Raw genomic sequence first — 14,424 nt, forward strand, 5'->3', positions numbered from 1 at the left:
TCAAGTGAAGAGATTGAAAAGATTGGGAATGGTTACCTCAGAGATGAATAAAAGGGAACATGATAAATGCATACGAGCCAGTGAATGGAAGAGAGACGGGAGACCAGGCGCTGGTATTCATCCTGCCTCTCAGCACAAGATCAGGGACTCAATCAATGACATTGAAAGGTGGCAGATAAAAAACATGCAATTAGTCTAGGGAACTCACTGCCACAGGATATCATTGAGGCCAAGAACTTAGCAGGATTGAAAAAAGAATTGGCATTTATGTGAGTAACACAAATGTGCAGCATTTTAATGCTAAAAATACCAACACGTGAGTTTTGGAAAGAATTTAAACCCTCCTGGCTCAGGCCGTGGGCCACCCTCTGACCACTGAACGTTAGGAGGAATCTTCCCAGTGGACAGATTACCCCACATTTGTCTATGGCAGGTTCTTTTACCTTCCTAGGAAGCATCTGGCCCTGGCCGCTGTTGGAGATGGGATTTGGATTGCATGGACTTCTAGTCTGATCCAGTGTGACAGCCTCTATGTTCCTAGAAAATCTGGTGCAGAGCTTGGCAGCAGGAGCAGTATTACACCCAGGGTTGGGACCAGCAGGGCCACAGCTCCGAGAACACCTGCAGTTTGTCCACTGACTCATTCTTTTGTAGCACTTCATTCTGTAGCTGCTTTAAGCTAGGTGGAAGGAATCAATAGGATTTCCATCTGGATCACTGGTAAATAAAAGCATCCTATTTGTAGTAACAAAGAGAACATGCTTGTGCTCATCACATAACCTAACACAAATGAGTCAATTACAAAGAAATGGGAAGATTCTCTCCAGCTTGAGGGCTGGAAAATAGCCCCTTGTCTCATTTCTTCAGCTGTGACTGCTGGCTCCTTGCTTTTCCCATCCCTGTCCTCTCCCAAAATGTGATTCATCCTGTGTCCTGTTTGCAGATTTTCTCTCAATGTGGTGCCTTCAGTCCAGCCCTGAAATAACTTCTGAATGTGTCTGCTTAGGGAAGAAGTAGAAGATGCCAAATGCTTCGTGTGGAAAGGGTGCTGTATGAGCTAGGGACTGCCGAGGGAGGAGGGTTACATTGAGTAATGTATCCAGAAAACCATTCTGAAATTATGATGTATAGGGTTTTTGTTTCTGGTCTCTGAGTGCTGTTGGCACTAAAATTAAGTGGCTTCCAAAAGGACTTCTAGGAAAAAGCTCTTTCTAGACAGTACAAGGTGGGATTACTTTCATAACGGATGGTTTGAATTACACTCCATTGCTTGTAACACTTGTGCTCACCCCACTTTCTTCTGTTGTCCACACTTGCTGTGTTATGTCTCATTTGGGCCATGAGACCCTCCTGGCAGGGACTCTCTCTCTCCTGGAGTGCCGTGTAAACATAAATAGCAGAATGGAGGCGCAGCTTCTTAACAGCCTAATTTCCTGCTACTGTAGCAGCTCCGGAAGCTCTTGGAGGAGGCCACTGGGGAGCATAGTGTGGGACACTCTCCTTTCTCCTGGTTGCTCTCGGAGCACTCGGGGCAGCTTGGTCCTTCTCCCTTGAGGCCACGGTTCCTTACTTCTTTGACACTGGCCATCCCATTTTCGGTTGGACTTCTAGTTGAGAATTGGAAATTATTGAAGCCTCATCCGTCTGGTTCATCCCATTCCATTCCCCATTGTTTCCCTCCCTGGGACACGTGAACAATGGCTGCCACACCTGCAGTTTGACAGTAGCCAGGAGTCGGTTCACTGAGACAGAATTCAACTGTGTGACGACTGCGTGTGTGTGAGATCCCATGCGTCCTGCACCATCTGGTTCCCTTCCAGGGGTCAAATCATGGTAAGCAAGAAGTGGGGCAGAGGTGGAACGCCTGGGGGTTGATGAGGCCTGATTTAGCTGTAGTGCCGTGGCTGGCAGCATGTTTGCTAGAGCGTGTGCAGGCATTTAGTGAGTCCATTGTCCTGAGGGTGGATACTGCAATAAGATCCTGGATCACAATTCAGTACAAGTCAAGTGATTCTATTCAGACCTGGGCTGGCAGCCTCGTTCTTTATCAAACACACACAGCACTCTGTTCCCCAAGTTATTACTGGGTTCCTCAGCCCACACACACTACAAACACGTCTGTGCACAAGAATCCCCAGGCCAGCTGTCTAACCATACTATTCTGCTAAACCTCGTTAAACAATCTGCCCTTCTCCTGCACAGCCTCTCTCCCCTGCCAATAGTTAGGGTTTCTGTTTAAACAGAAGCCATTTTCTTGGTCCCTTCACTCATGCAGCAAGGTCACAGTCCAGTTGATGTGACACAGCCACACTGGCTTACAAGGTGTCTCTGGCTGCTGTGCCCCTTCAGAGCCAAACTGCCCAGGTATAAGCTCCTGCACGACTCCATCCCTGCATGGTCTTTCTGTAATCAAGCTGTACAGAAGGGAAACTGAGGCTGTGTCTATACTATGGAGACTATGTTGCCATAACTCCATATTGTAGATGCAGCCTATAGTGACCGAACAGGTTTTTCCATTGGTGTAGGAACGCCACCTCCCTGAAGAACATTAGCTACATCAATAGAAGCATTCTACTGTCAACATAAATGCATCTGTGCTGCGGATTAGGTCAGCATAGCAGTGTGTTTTTTCCTTCACCCTTGACTGACATAGAATCATAGAAGATTAGGGTTGGAAGAGACCTCCGGAGGTCATCTAGTCCAACCCCCTGCTCAAAGCAGGACCAACCCCAACTAAATCATCCCAGCCAGGGCTTTGTCAAGCGGAACCTTAAAAACCTCTAAGGATGTAGATTCTCCCACCTCCCTAGGTAACTCATTCCAGTGCTTCACCACCCTCCTAGTGAAATAGTTTTTCCTAATATCCAGCCTAGACTTCCCCACTGCAACTTGAGACCATCCAGAGCTCCATCCTTTTTGGAACCCCCCTTTTAGGTAGTTGAAGGCTGCTATCAAATCCCCCCTCATTCTTCTCTTCTACAGACTAAATAACCCCAGTTCCCTCAGCCTCTCCTCGTAAGTCATGTGCTCCAGCCCCCAATCATTTCCGTTGCCTTCTGCTGGACTCTCTCCAATTTGTCCACATCCCTTCTGTAGTGGGGGGACCAAAATTGGACACAGTACTCCAGGTGTGGCCTCACCAGTGCCGAATAAAGGGGAATAATCACTTCCCTCGATCTGCTGGCAATGCTCCTACTAATACAGCCCAATATGCCATTGGCCTTCTTGGCAACAAGGGCACACTGCTGACTCATATCCAGCTTCTCGTCCACTGTAATCCCCAGGTCCTTTTCTGCAGAACTGCTGCCTACCCAGTTGGTCCCTAGACTGTAGCGGTGCATGGGATTCTTCCTTCCTAAGTGCAGGACTCGGCACTTGTCCTTGTTGAACCTCATCAGATTTCTTTTGGCCCAATCCTCCAATTTGTCTAGGTCACTCTGGACCCTATCCCTACCCTCCAGCGTATCTACCTCTCCCCCCAGTTTAGTGTTATCCGCAAACTTGCTGAGGGTGCAATCCATCCCATCATCCAGATCATTAATAAAGATGTTGAACAAAACCGGCCCCAGGACTGATCCCTGGGGCAATCCGCTTGATACCGGCTGCCAACTAGACATCGAGCCGTTGATCACTACCCGTTGAGCCCAACAATCTAGCCAGCTTTCTATCCACCTTATAGTCCATTCATCCAATCCATACTACTTTAACTTGCTGCTTGCAAGAATACCGTGGGAGACCGTATCAAAAGCTTTGCTAAAGTCAAGATATATCACATCCACTGCTTTCCCCATATCCACAGAGCCAGTTATCTCATCATAGAAGGCAATCAGGTTTGTCAGGCATGACTTGCCCTTGGTGAATCCATGTTGACTGTTCCTGATCACCTTCCTCTCCTCCAAGTGCTTCAGGACCTGCTCCATGATTTTTCCAGGGACTGAGATGAGGCTGGCTGGGCTGTAGTTCCCCAGATTCTCCTTTTTCCCTTTTTTAAAGCTGGGCACATAACCATGTTGACCTAATTTTTAGGTGTAGACCAAGCCTAAATGAGAGTGTGGGAAACAGAGATCCCAAAGTGTGCATCATGCTTCACAAGACAATGCACTCACTGGTCTGCGACCACACAGTGGGTGTCCACTGCATGCCCCACACTCCTTGTTCCTGGGGTTTCTCTTTGATTAAATCATCATGCCTGTAATCTGATTAACACGGAACTGGGTTTCCAGTACAGTTGCCTGTTTGGTTCAATAAGAACACGTTTGTACTAAAGGTTAATGAAATGAATTTTGCCTCCATCTAATTCATTTAAAATTATAGAACCAATCAATGCTTGCTAATGGAAAATAGATTAAATATTCATGTCTATAAATTTCCCATGTCATTTTTGATTTTCTTAATCTTTACCTCCATGGTCTGGGTTCTGAAGGTGCGTGAAAGCCCTAATGAAAAGTCGTTTTGGATATTAATTGCAGATCTATCCAGTTTAAGTAAAAAAGACTTCCACGTGTGTCTACTTAATGTACCTTGAATACAGGATTAGTTTCTATTACAAATGGGAAGGAATAGCAGCCTGGGGCCTGCCCATGAGTGCAGGGAGAGCCTGCGGCTGAAGGCCCTCAAGAGCCAAAGCCAAGAGTGGAGCTGACAGGGCAGTATTCTGTTCGTACAGCAGTTGTTGTCTTTTTAAGAGGGTTTTCTCTTACCATAACTGTGCTTGCTGTGCTTAACTCCCTCCAGAGACTTGGCAGTGCAGTGAATGTGGCAGAGCTTGCAGCAAGGAGAGATTTACTGGAGAGGACAATAAAGGGTTATCCATGAACAGTGAAGCTTTTGTAAAATCTAGTTGAAGCTCCTGAATTATTAACGCAATCAGTATGCAGACATAAAAGTTACAAATACACTTTCATTTTATAAGTGAATGTTAGACAGCAGAGACCTTGTTCCCTTACCCACCAGCTCCCAAGCACAGAGCTTCATGTTTTCTCTGGGAGAGGCACTGACATTGCTAACCCTTTGTTAAGGCAGGTTTTTTCTGCTACTGTGTGTGTCTGTGATCTTAGCACCTCTGGCTGGGAACGTACAGAACCTGGAATTGCCAGTGGGAACTATTTGCAGCTGCACATTGATGCACTTGTTGGTTTGGGACTGCAAATGAGTGGTGGGGGGGTGTTGGATTTATTTTTAAAGCATTGCAACTTCCCTTGAATGTCAGTGAGGCAGAGGTGTGTTTGCTGCGACCCTTCTACTGTAGCCTCTGGGGAGACTTGCAGAAAACATGAAATGGAAAAAGTAAAGCAAAATGTCTGTAAACATATTAAAAATGAAGAGTGTCTGTGTTCAGCGGGGGGAAGTGCCTGTCAGAGTTAGTATTCTAAGTGCAGTCAGACACAGCTCTCTGCTGCCTGCTCAACCCACCTCTACCAAAACATCTGCATAATGCTGTAGTCGCTGTATCAGAGGGGTAGCCGTATTAGTCTGTATCCACAAAAACAACGAGGAAGTGGGTTTTTTACCCACAAAAACTTATGCCCAAATAAATCTGTTAGTCTTTAAGGTGCCACCGGACTCCTCGTTGTTTTTGTAGTCACTGAGGTTCACCCAGAAGGTCAGCAGACTCCAGTGCTACCAGGCTGGGTGAGGAGTAGGAGGGTGAATTCCAGAGTCAGTTACTCAATGAATCTGAATATAGAATCATTCTCTGATCATTGATGAGTGAAAATTACAAAATATAATTAACGATGAAAGTGCTGACATGTCACTGGTGGTGATGGAGGCAAGGGAAGTGAACACAGGGCATGCCTCCTGAACTCCACTGAGCTGGGATGGTGGAGTAGGTAGGCTGAACGTGCATACAGAGGAAAGGAGAGGTTTCTGATCGGATGCTCTGGGCAGTGATTTTATTGCAATTGTGTCTTCGAGATTTTTGGTCTCTGTTAATACAAAGTTCTTGTTGGGTGGTGAAGCTCGGGTCTTGTTGGCAGGAGTGAGAGATGAGGATCTCCACTCACAAGCTTTGCGAGCCAGGCGATTAAAAAGAAATGAGCAGCCATTTGGGGAGGAGGGGGAGCCAGTTCTGAGGGAAAACCTTTATTTTAAATTATTGTAACTTTGGCTTTAGACTCCAGAGCAACATGTGAGAATTGTCAGTATGGGCTGGGTGAGCCTTTCCTCAGCTCTGTGGGGATTCAGGAACCAAACTACAGCTTTAGAATTGCCAATATTGACCTGACCTGAAAGTGCTGCAGGGAAACCTGAGCATGTTCTTGCAGCCCCTATATTCCCCAGCACTAGCTCCCTGGTCATGTATGTTTGGGCTCTGTGATCGCATCAGTTCAATAACTCGCCTCTTTCTTTTGGGCTTGCAGGCGTACTTCCGACAGGGTGTTGCCCTTCAGTACCTCGGACGCCATGCAGACGCACTGGCAGCATTTGCATCTGGGCTGGCTCAGGATCCCAAGAGTCTGCAGCTTCTTGTTGGGATGGTGGAAGCCGCCATGAAATCCCCCATGCGAGGTAAGCAAAGTGACCGGTGTCCAGGGCACGGCAGTTATGCTGGCTGCAAGCATGAATGGACAGCAGTGCTAAGGGATCAGCATTTCCGAGGAAGGTAGGAAGCTGATTTCAGTTGGAAGCTGATGCTGAGTCCACACTTGAGGCAGGAGGAAACCTGTGTAAGTGATGAGGGGCAGATTATAGGCGTTTTACATCTTCCATTTGGTCACCTGCTGCTGGGCTCTCTCAGATGGGAAACCAAACTAGATGAGCCTCTTGTCTGATTCAGTGGGGCAGGGAGGTGGGGATGTTGGAAGAGTGGGGGCTTTGGTCTTGTCTGGTGAGGCAGGGATACTGGAATAGGTATGGCCTGATCTAGAACAGCAGTTCTTGTGTTCCTGTGAAGTCCGGCTGTGCTACCTGGGAGTTAATGCATGGCTAACATCTCTGAAAAGGCTGAACTGGCGACCCAGAACTGGTATTCTCCAGTCAGGGGAACACACGCATTCTCATCTACTAGAGGTCAAACACCTTATCCCTTGTGAAATTCTCCTTTTCCACACACAAGTGTGCTAATGTTTCGCAAGTATTCCCAGTACAACTGCAGCAGATCACAGCCTCCCTGGAACTGTTTCAGTGCAAGGGCAGACTGGAAACATAGGCTTTGCAGCAGCACCGGCTCTGTTGACCCTCCCAGTGTGATCACAATACTGCGGTACCTGTGTGCCCCTTGAGCTCTGCAAGAGCTCTGGCACTTGGGTAAACAGCTTTGTGAAATCCTAGGTACCCAGCAGGGCTCCGCAGAAGTTTTTGCTCATTTTTCACGTCTCTCAGAACAAAGCCCCAGAAGAGGCAGATGACCAGGTTGCTAATTCACTTTTATCCTTGACCAGTATGGAGATGGCTTGGAGCATTTGATGCTTTCAGCCCCCATGGCGTCTTGCCTCCCCTGTATATAACATCCCCACTTCCAGGGGTGGGAATTTCACTCTCCTGAAGGGGAGCTCCCTCACTGCACTGTTTCTAATCAGTTTTGTTGCATGCACTTTGCTGAAGTGGTCTAATGGCATTTCCCAGTGGGGAGCATGGAGCGGATCAGCTCTGACTCTCAGCAGACGCTGCAGGAAGCTTTGGAATTTAGGGGCCAAATAGAGCTGAAATATGAAAAAAAAAATTGCAGTTTCCCTTTCACAGTGTTTTCTTGTCATCTTCCAAAATGAATTAATTTGGATTTTTTTTCTATGTAGCAAATGCCTTATGAGGATAATTTCACCTATTCTATCCTGCGATGTTGCTGCTGCCTAGAATATTGCCATAAATACGACGTCAGGTTCATCCTTCTCTTTGCTTTGTAGTAATTTGTTTTGATAAGTGAGACAATCTGCTGCATGCCTCGATATTAGCCGTGAGCTCTTCCATCCGTATGGCGCACACCGTGCTCTCACCAGGCTGCAGTGCCTGTACGTGCCTCAGAGTTAGGAGACTCTACAGCTCCTCAACATTTGGTAGCTCTTTTGTGAACTGCCTCCAACCTGTAAATATCATTGTGGTGTTGAAGTGCCCGGAAAGGAACGTACCATATTCTAGGAGCAATCACACTGCAGAGAGACTATCCCCTCCCTGCTCCAGGACGTGATGCTTCTGTGTCAGCAGCCCAAAGCTGCGACGGCCTTTCTTGCTATCTTATTGTCTTGCAATTTCGTGTCTTTGTTGCTGTCCAGTCTGACCTCTAGGTCTCTCAGCATTACTGCTTTCCACGTGTCTCCCTTCCACTGACTCTTGTGGATTGTTTTTGCCTCATTAGTATTAATTATTGTTATGCTAATGTTCAGTAACCCTGCTCAGGATGTGACCCCATTTGTGCTGGGCACGGTACAGATACATACCAGGGTACGGTGCCTGCCCCACAGAGCTTTGAGAGAGAGAAATAACTGCAGTGGGTTGGTGAGGAGGGAAATAAATACCCATAGACCTGCACATACACCTCTTTGTTTTTGCCATTGTTCCTGTGGTAATAAATAACCTAAGTGGCAATTACCCCAACCATCCCTGGGGCTCTCAGTGATTTCTTATGGGCTTAGCTGCAGAGGTGGGTCTTGCAGAGGGAGTTGAAGGAATGACTAGTAGGCTTTTGGCTATATGAACCTCATTTTCCCAAGCTGAATCTCACTTTGTTAACCTGACTGCATTTCTAACCCTTTTAGGCCCTGTTACATGAAATCTCCCTGCTCACAGGTGTTCAGAACCTCCCAGTTTATGTTCATTAGTGTGTCATTTAATCCCCACCTCCCCTTCACATCATTAACAACATCATTAAAGAAGATCAAGCCGAGCACAGATTCTTTTTGTATCCTTCTGGACGTGTCCCCCAAACTTCATACAATGCCTTTATTATTATTTATTGGTTATAATCCTCCCGCAGTTGTTCAGTCCATGTAAACGTACTTATATACAAGCTACTTTGAGCTAATTTTTCAGATAAGATCTTGTGACCTGGGATATCCACAGAGGTAACATTTACTTCACTCCCTTCATCCACTCTGATAATTTGGTCACTGAAAGGTGACATGATGTGTTCTTGTAACTCCACGGCACTGTACATTGGTCATGGTGCTGTTACCCCTATGGAGTTACGGTTTTCTCCTTTCATAGTCAATTCCATTATTGTATTAGAGATGGGAGTTACAGTCAAACTTACAGGGATAGTAATTGCTAGGATTTCTTTCATTCAGAGCTCAGAGAAGAGCAACAAAGAGCAAAGGAGCTGGAAGCATTGAGTGACTTCTGAAGAAAGATTAAAAGTTAAATCTCTTTAGCTTGGCTCACGACAGGGTATGTGGAACTTAAGTTTGCAATACAGATAGCTGAGGCCAAACCTCTCCTCCTACAATAATACCACTCTCCTCCCTCAGTGGGTGGCACACCTTGGACAGGTGATCTCTGCTGGGAAAGCCCTGGTTCCAGCACTACTTTCACAGTGTAATGGTTCTCAGTCTGCATGGTACTTCATGTCAACTTTCCACCACAGACCCAGCACAGGCTATGCTGTTCCCCCATCTGATTGTAGTGTTATGTTACACGTGGAACAGCTCACATGACATGCTCACTCTTAACTCTTTTTTTCCAGGAGCAGTCTTCACTTCCTTTTGTTTCTATTGTCTTTCCTCCCTGAACCCCTCCCCCGCATGGTGTGTTACATTTTCTAATTAAAGCCAGGTCTACACTACAGACCTATATTGGTATAACTACGTCGCTCAGGGTTGTGAAAAATCCACAGCCCTGAGCAACGCAGTTATACCAATTTAATCCCCTCCCCACCCCCACCCCCCGTGCAGACGGTGCTGCGTCGACGGGGGAGAGTCTCCCGCTCTAGCAGACGGTGCTGCGTCGACGGGGAGGTGGATTAACTATGCTGACAGGAGACGCTCTCCAGCTGGCATTGTAGCGCCTTCACGTGCACGCGAAGACAAGCCCTCAAACTGTAAACTCCTGATGGCAGGGCCTGTCTTTGTACGTGTTTGTACAGTGCCTTGCACATCAACAGCACTGTATAAATAAGAGTTAATCTGTACATGCTTGTGGTTTCCTCTGCATCGTCTGCCATTGACCACTGTCAGAGACAGGATCCTGTATTACACAGGAACTGCAGTACCAGAAGAGATCATCATCTTATGTCTGTATTTATCCCCATCCCTGACTGGAATGTCACTCGTAATATACAACATAGACAGCCTGTTCCTCTCCTGAGAGGGCTGTTAAAATGCTCTCTGCTTGCTGTACATACAGTTAATAATTGTAGGCAGAAATAATAAAAGTATGGCACAAATGGCTTTCTCAGGTTGCCATGGTTATGTTGATTCAGGCGAGAGCAGCTTGTCAAGAAGTGCAACCATCCTAATTTTTAAAAATTACATTTTAACACTGTATGGTTGCCTAGAGAGCTGCTTTATTATTGTCCTTTAAGGGACATACTATGGCAGGCTTCATGGGACTAATAAAACAATTTAGTATAACTGCACTTCAGCAGCAGTGGCTATCCTAGGTCCAGTTTGGCCACTCGTCATAGCACCTACAGTCCAGGGGCACCTGATACTCCTCCTTTTTCTTGTGACCAGTTAAGCCGATCTGAATGGGTTCCTTGTTGCTGAGTTGCTGCTTTCCCTTTCTGGTGGGTTTATCCCAGTTAATTTTCTCCTTCTCTCTTGCTCTTGATGTGCAAAGTGCAGGACTGTGACATCCAAATAGCTGATATTTCTAGATGTGCCATTGAATACATGTTACAAAATAGCTGCAAGTTACAAAATTCATGTGTCACTTTGTCATTCGCCTCTCATGGGTGTTAATGGACTGACTTCAGGAGGCTTGTGTCCCTTTGGCCTGTGGAGTAATTCTGCCTTTCCTTCCTTATTTTAGAGTCACTCGAGCCAACTTATCAGCAACTTCAGAAGATGAAGCTGGACAAGAGCCCCTTTGTGGTGGTATCGGTGGTTGGCCAGGAGCTCCTGACTGCAGGCCACCATGGTGCCTCTGTGGTTGTGTTAGAAGCTGCCCTGAAGATCGGCACTTGCAGCCTGAAGCTGAGGGGATCCGTGTTCTCTGCTCTGAGCAGTGCTTACTGGTCTCTTGGGAACACAGAGAAAAGCACCGGATACATGCAGCAGGACTTGGATGTAGCCAAGACATTAGGTAGCGTTCTCATTTTCACTCACTTAATCCCTGGTTTAGTGCTGAATTGATATAAATGGAGCAAATTAACAGGAATGGCAGTGGGATAAATGAAGGGAAGCATCGTTAGTGCTGAAGCTGCTGCGCCGTTTCACAGGCTGCTGAGCCACGCAAACAATGTTCTTACTTACAACAGAATGTGTGAGGTGGGTTATGGGGATCCCAGGTACGTGCTAAAGGGACACTCAAGGGATTTCTTTGTGGCATCGTGTGTCTGTGAACTGGCTTTTCCCCTCCAGAGACTTGGGCACACAACTTTCATTAGGTCATAAACGTAACAGTATATCGTTTGCAGGGTAAAGTGAGGTGTGTGCTCAAATAATCTGAACTACTCAGGGCTTGTCTACACTACAAATGCTTTGCTGCCATAGTTAAACCAGTGTAGCTATGCTGGCAACGTGCCCTAGTGGAGACACGGCTTATACTGACAAAAGTTCTGCTTTTGGATTAATGAAACCACATCCCCCAAAGGATGTGTCATGGCAGCAGGACTATCTTGCTGGTATAACTGGGTCTGCACCAGTGTTCCCTCTAAGCTGTGCAGCCGCGCAAGAGTCACTCAAGTTGAGCTGTGCACATCCAGCAACTTGTGTTTAGGTGCCTCCCCCTCGCTGCTCTGCTGCTCCTGCCCTTTGCCTTGGAGCCCCTGGACAGCTGTTCCCGGGACACTCCTGCTTGCTGGGGGGGGTGGTGGTGGAAGGGAGGTGCTGATGTCAGGGTATCCCCTTGCCCACGTACCCCATCTCCGCAAAACGGGGGAGGGGCGGACAGGGCTCGGGAGTTAGACGGAGCTGCTGGCGGCTGCTGCGGTCTGAATGAGCCTACAGACTGGCGAGTGCCGCTCTGCTTAAAGAGACAACGCATGGTCTCTCATACGCTTCTCCAGAAGCCAGCACACACACACACACACACACTCTGTGTGTGTGTGTGTGTGTGTGTGTGTGTGTGTCTCGCGCACACACACACTGTCTCTGTCTCTCTCTCTCTCTCTCACATGCTCGCTGTCTCGCGTGCACGCTCTCTCTCTCTCTCTCTCTCTCTCTCTCTCGCACATACACACAAACACGCACGCACACACAGTGTCTTTCACACTCACCTCCCAACAGATACTTATGTTGTTGTTGTTGGTACTTCCTGCAATGCACATATATTCTCTGTAATTTTATTCTTTCAAAGTGCTGTTGTTTTAGTTTTTTGACTGGTCTATGCATTTCATATTTTTATTTCTTTCTTATGCTTAAATTTAATTCTTTGAGTAGTGAGCCCTAAAATGCCTAACTTGTCCTGGCTGGAGTTATCCCTATGGTAACTTTTAAAAAATATATATTATATCTAGGTTTTTTGTTTCTACTGGTGGCGCACATACACATTACCTCGATATTGGTGCGCATAAAATTAATTCCACACAGGGATGGAAAAAATTAGAGGGAACATTGGTCTGCACTAGTATTTTTGCTGGCATCGCTGTGTCAGTTAGGGGTGTGGTTTTCTCCCCATCCCTACCCAATAGACATATGCTGGCAAAAGTTTGTAATGTGGACTAGGCCAACGGCACCTCACAGGATTTTGAAGTAGTTGTAATAACTCAGGAGAGAGACTGGGGCATCATTGTGGGCCGCTCAATGAAACCACTGCTCACTGTGCAGTAGCAGTCGAAAAAGCAAACAAGATATTAGTGTTCACAGGAATTTGATGGAAAATAACAATTAAACCCATTATGTAAGTCAATGGCAGGCCCTCACCTGAAATAGTATGTTCGTTCCTGGTTTTCCTATCTCAAAGGATAAAGCAGAAATAGAGAGGGTTCTGAGGTGGATGACAGAAATAATTAGAGGCCTAGAATGACTGTCATATGGAGAGAGATTGGAAAAACTGGGATTGTTTAGTTCGAGTGGGGGCAAATAAGAAGGGAGATGCGAATTGTGCAGAGCAATAAACAATGCAGAGGAGGTAGATTGGACACTGCTATTCACTGTCCCATAACACAAGAAGGGAAATGCAGTGAAATTGAAAAGCCACAACTTTAATATTGGTAGAATGAAATACTACTTAGCACAATGTATACTTAACTGGTTGAGCTCACTGCTACAAGATATAATTCAAGCACAGAGCATAGCAGAACCCAGAAAAGGAAAGGCTGAGAGCATCCACAGTCACACTGGACAGGATTGAACATAAAATCTTGGCAGGGATAGAATTTCCCTCTTTTGTGGTTTCTTAAAGATTTCTCTGAAATATCTGGCACAGACCCTTGTCAGAGCTAAGACACTGGTCTGATGGTGAAATCGCCAAGCACTGTGGCACAGTTTGACATGGCTGTTAGTCTCTTCTCCAAAGTGGTTCAGGACTGGCCTAGCGAGAGAAAGAACAGGTCGGGAGGGAGGGACATTGGCAGAGATGGAGATGGAGGGGCTTACTGGGAAGATCCTTGGGTAAAGGTTACCATGCCAGGTGGGATGTACTTTACTTAGGGGTGCTATAGGCCCGGATTGGAGGGCATTGCCCGCAGGGTGTGGAACCACAGGGGTTGGGGGTGTCACTGCTGAAGATCAGTGGTTAGAGAAGTTGGGCGAGCTATGTGAGGACTCCGAAATGGAATAGCAGGTGTGCTGCAGGGCAGGACTGGGGGCATTAGCAGAGGTGTGGGGGCGTGAGCAGGGGGTGTTTGCTGAGAAAGCTGGCCCAGTGCTTGTCAGCACTATGCCTGGACCAAGCCTGTCCAATCCAGCCCTGCATTTTCATGGACACAGATTGCTCACATCTTCAACAACAAGTAAACATGAAAAAAAGTGAGGCTGTTACCAAGGTGTTAAGCCAAAGAGGGGTCTAAGGTTACATTAAAGTGGAGTCTGGGAGTTAATTTGGAGAATTGTCTGCTTCCCTCTTCAAGGACTGGGAAGAGAGGAGAACTTTGGCCACGTACTGAGTCTGTGGCCAGGATTGGTCTGAACCTGGCTCTCCCAATGGAGCATCCCTTGCATGATGTGTTCCACTCTCTTGGCTGGAATCTTCCAAAGACCCTTCGTTAGCTAACTTTTGTTTTGTTTGCATGTGACTCAGGTGACCAGACGGGAGAATGCCGAGCTCATGGGAATCTGGGCTCCGCATTCTTCTCCAAAGGAAATTACCGGGAGGCCCTTACTAACCACAGACATCAGCTGGTGCTCGCCATGAAACTCAAGGACAGAGAGGTAGGAACCTTGCTAAATA

General features: G+C 46.8%; 1 protein-coding gene across 1 annotated transcript in view; it reads left to right on the plus strand.

Annotated features, from left to right (window-relative positions):
- The window catches only part of TTC28 (tetratricopeptide repeat domain 28), a 276,929-nt gene that overhangs the window by 115,031 nt on the left and 147,474 nt on the right, over positions 1-14,424 (plus strand). Inside the window, exons 2-4 of the mRNA XM_024196899.2 lie at positions 6,363-6,510; positions 10,903-11,175; positions 14,275-14,405. Coding sequence (XP_024052667.2) covers positions 6,363-6,510; positions 10,903-11,175; positions 14,275-14,405 — 552 coding nt within the window. The remainder of the gene's footprint in view (positions 1-6,362; positions 6,511-10,902; positions 11,176-14,274; positions 14,406-14,424) is intronic.

This window comes from Terrapene carolina, unplaced genomic scaffold (assembly GCF_002925995.2).
Source record: "Terrapene carolina triunguis isolate 2854851 unplaced genomic scaffold, T_m_triunguis-2.0 Scaffold234, whole genome shotgun sequence".
In the NCBI taxonomy this organism is placed as follows: domain Eukaryota; kingdom Metazoa; phylum Chordata; order Testudines; family Emydidae; genus Terrapene; species Terrapene triunguis.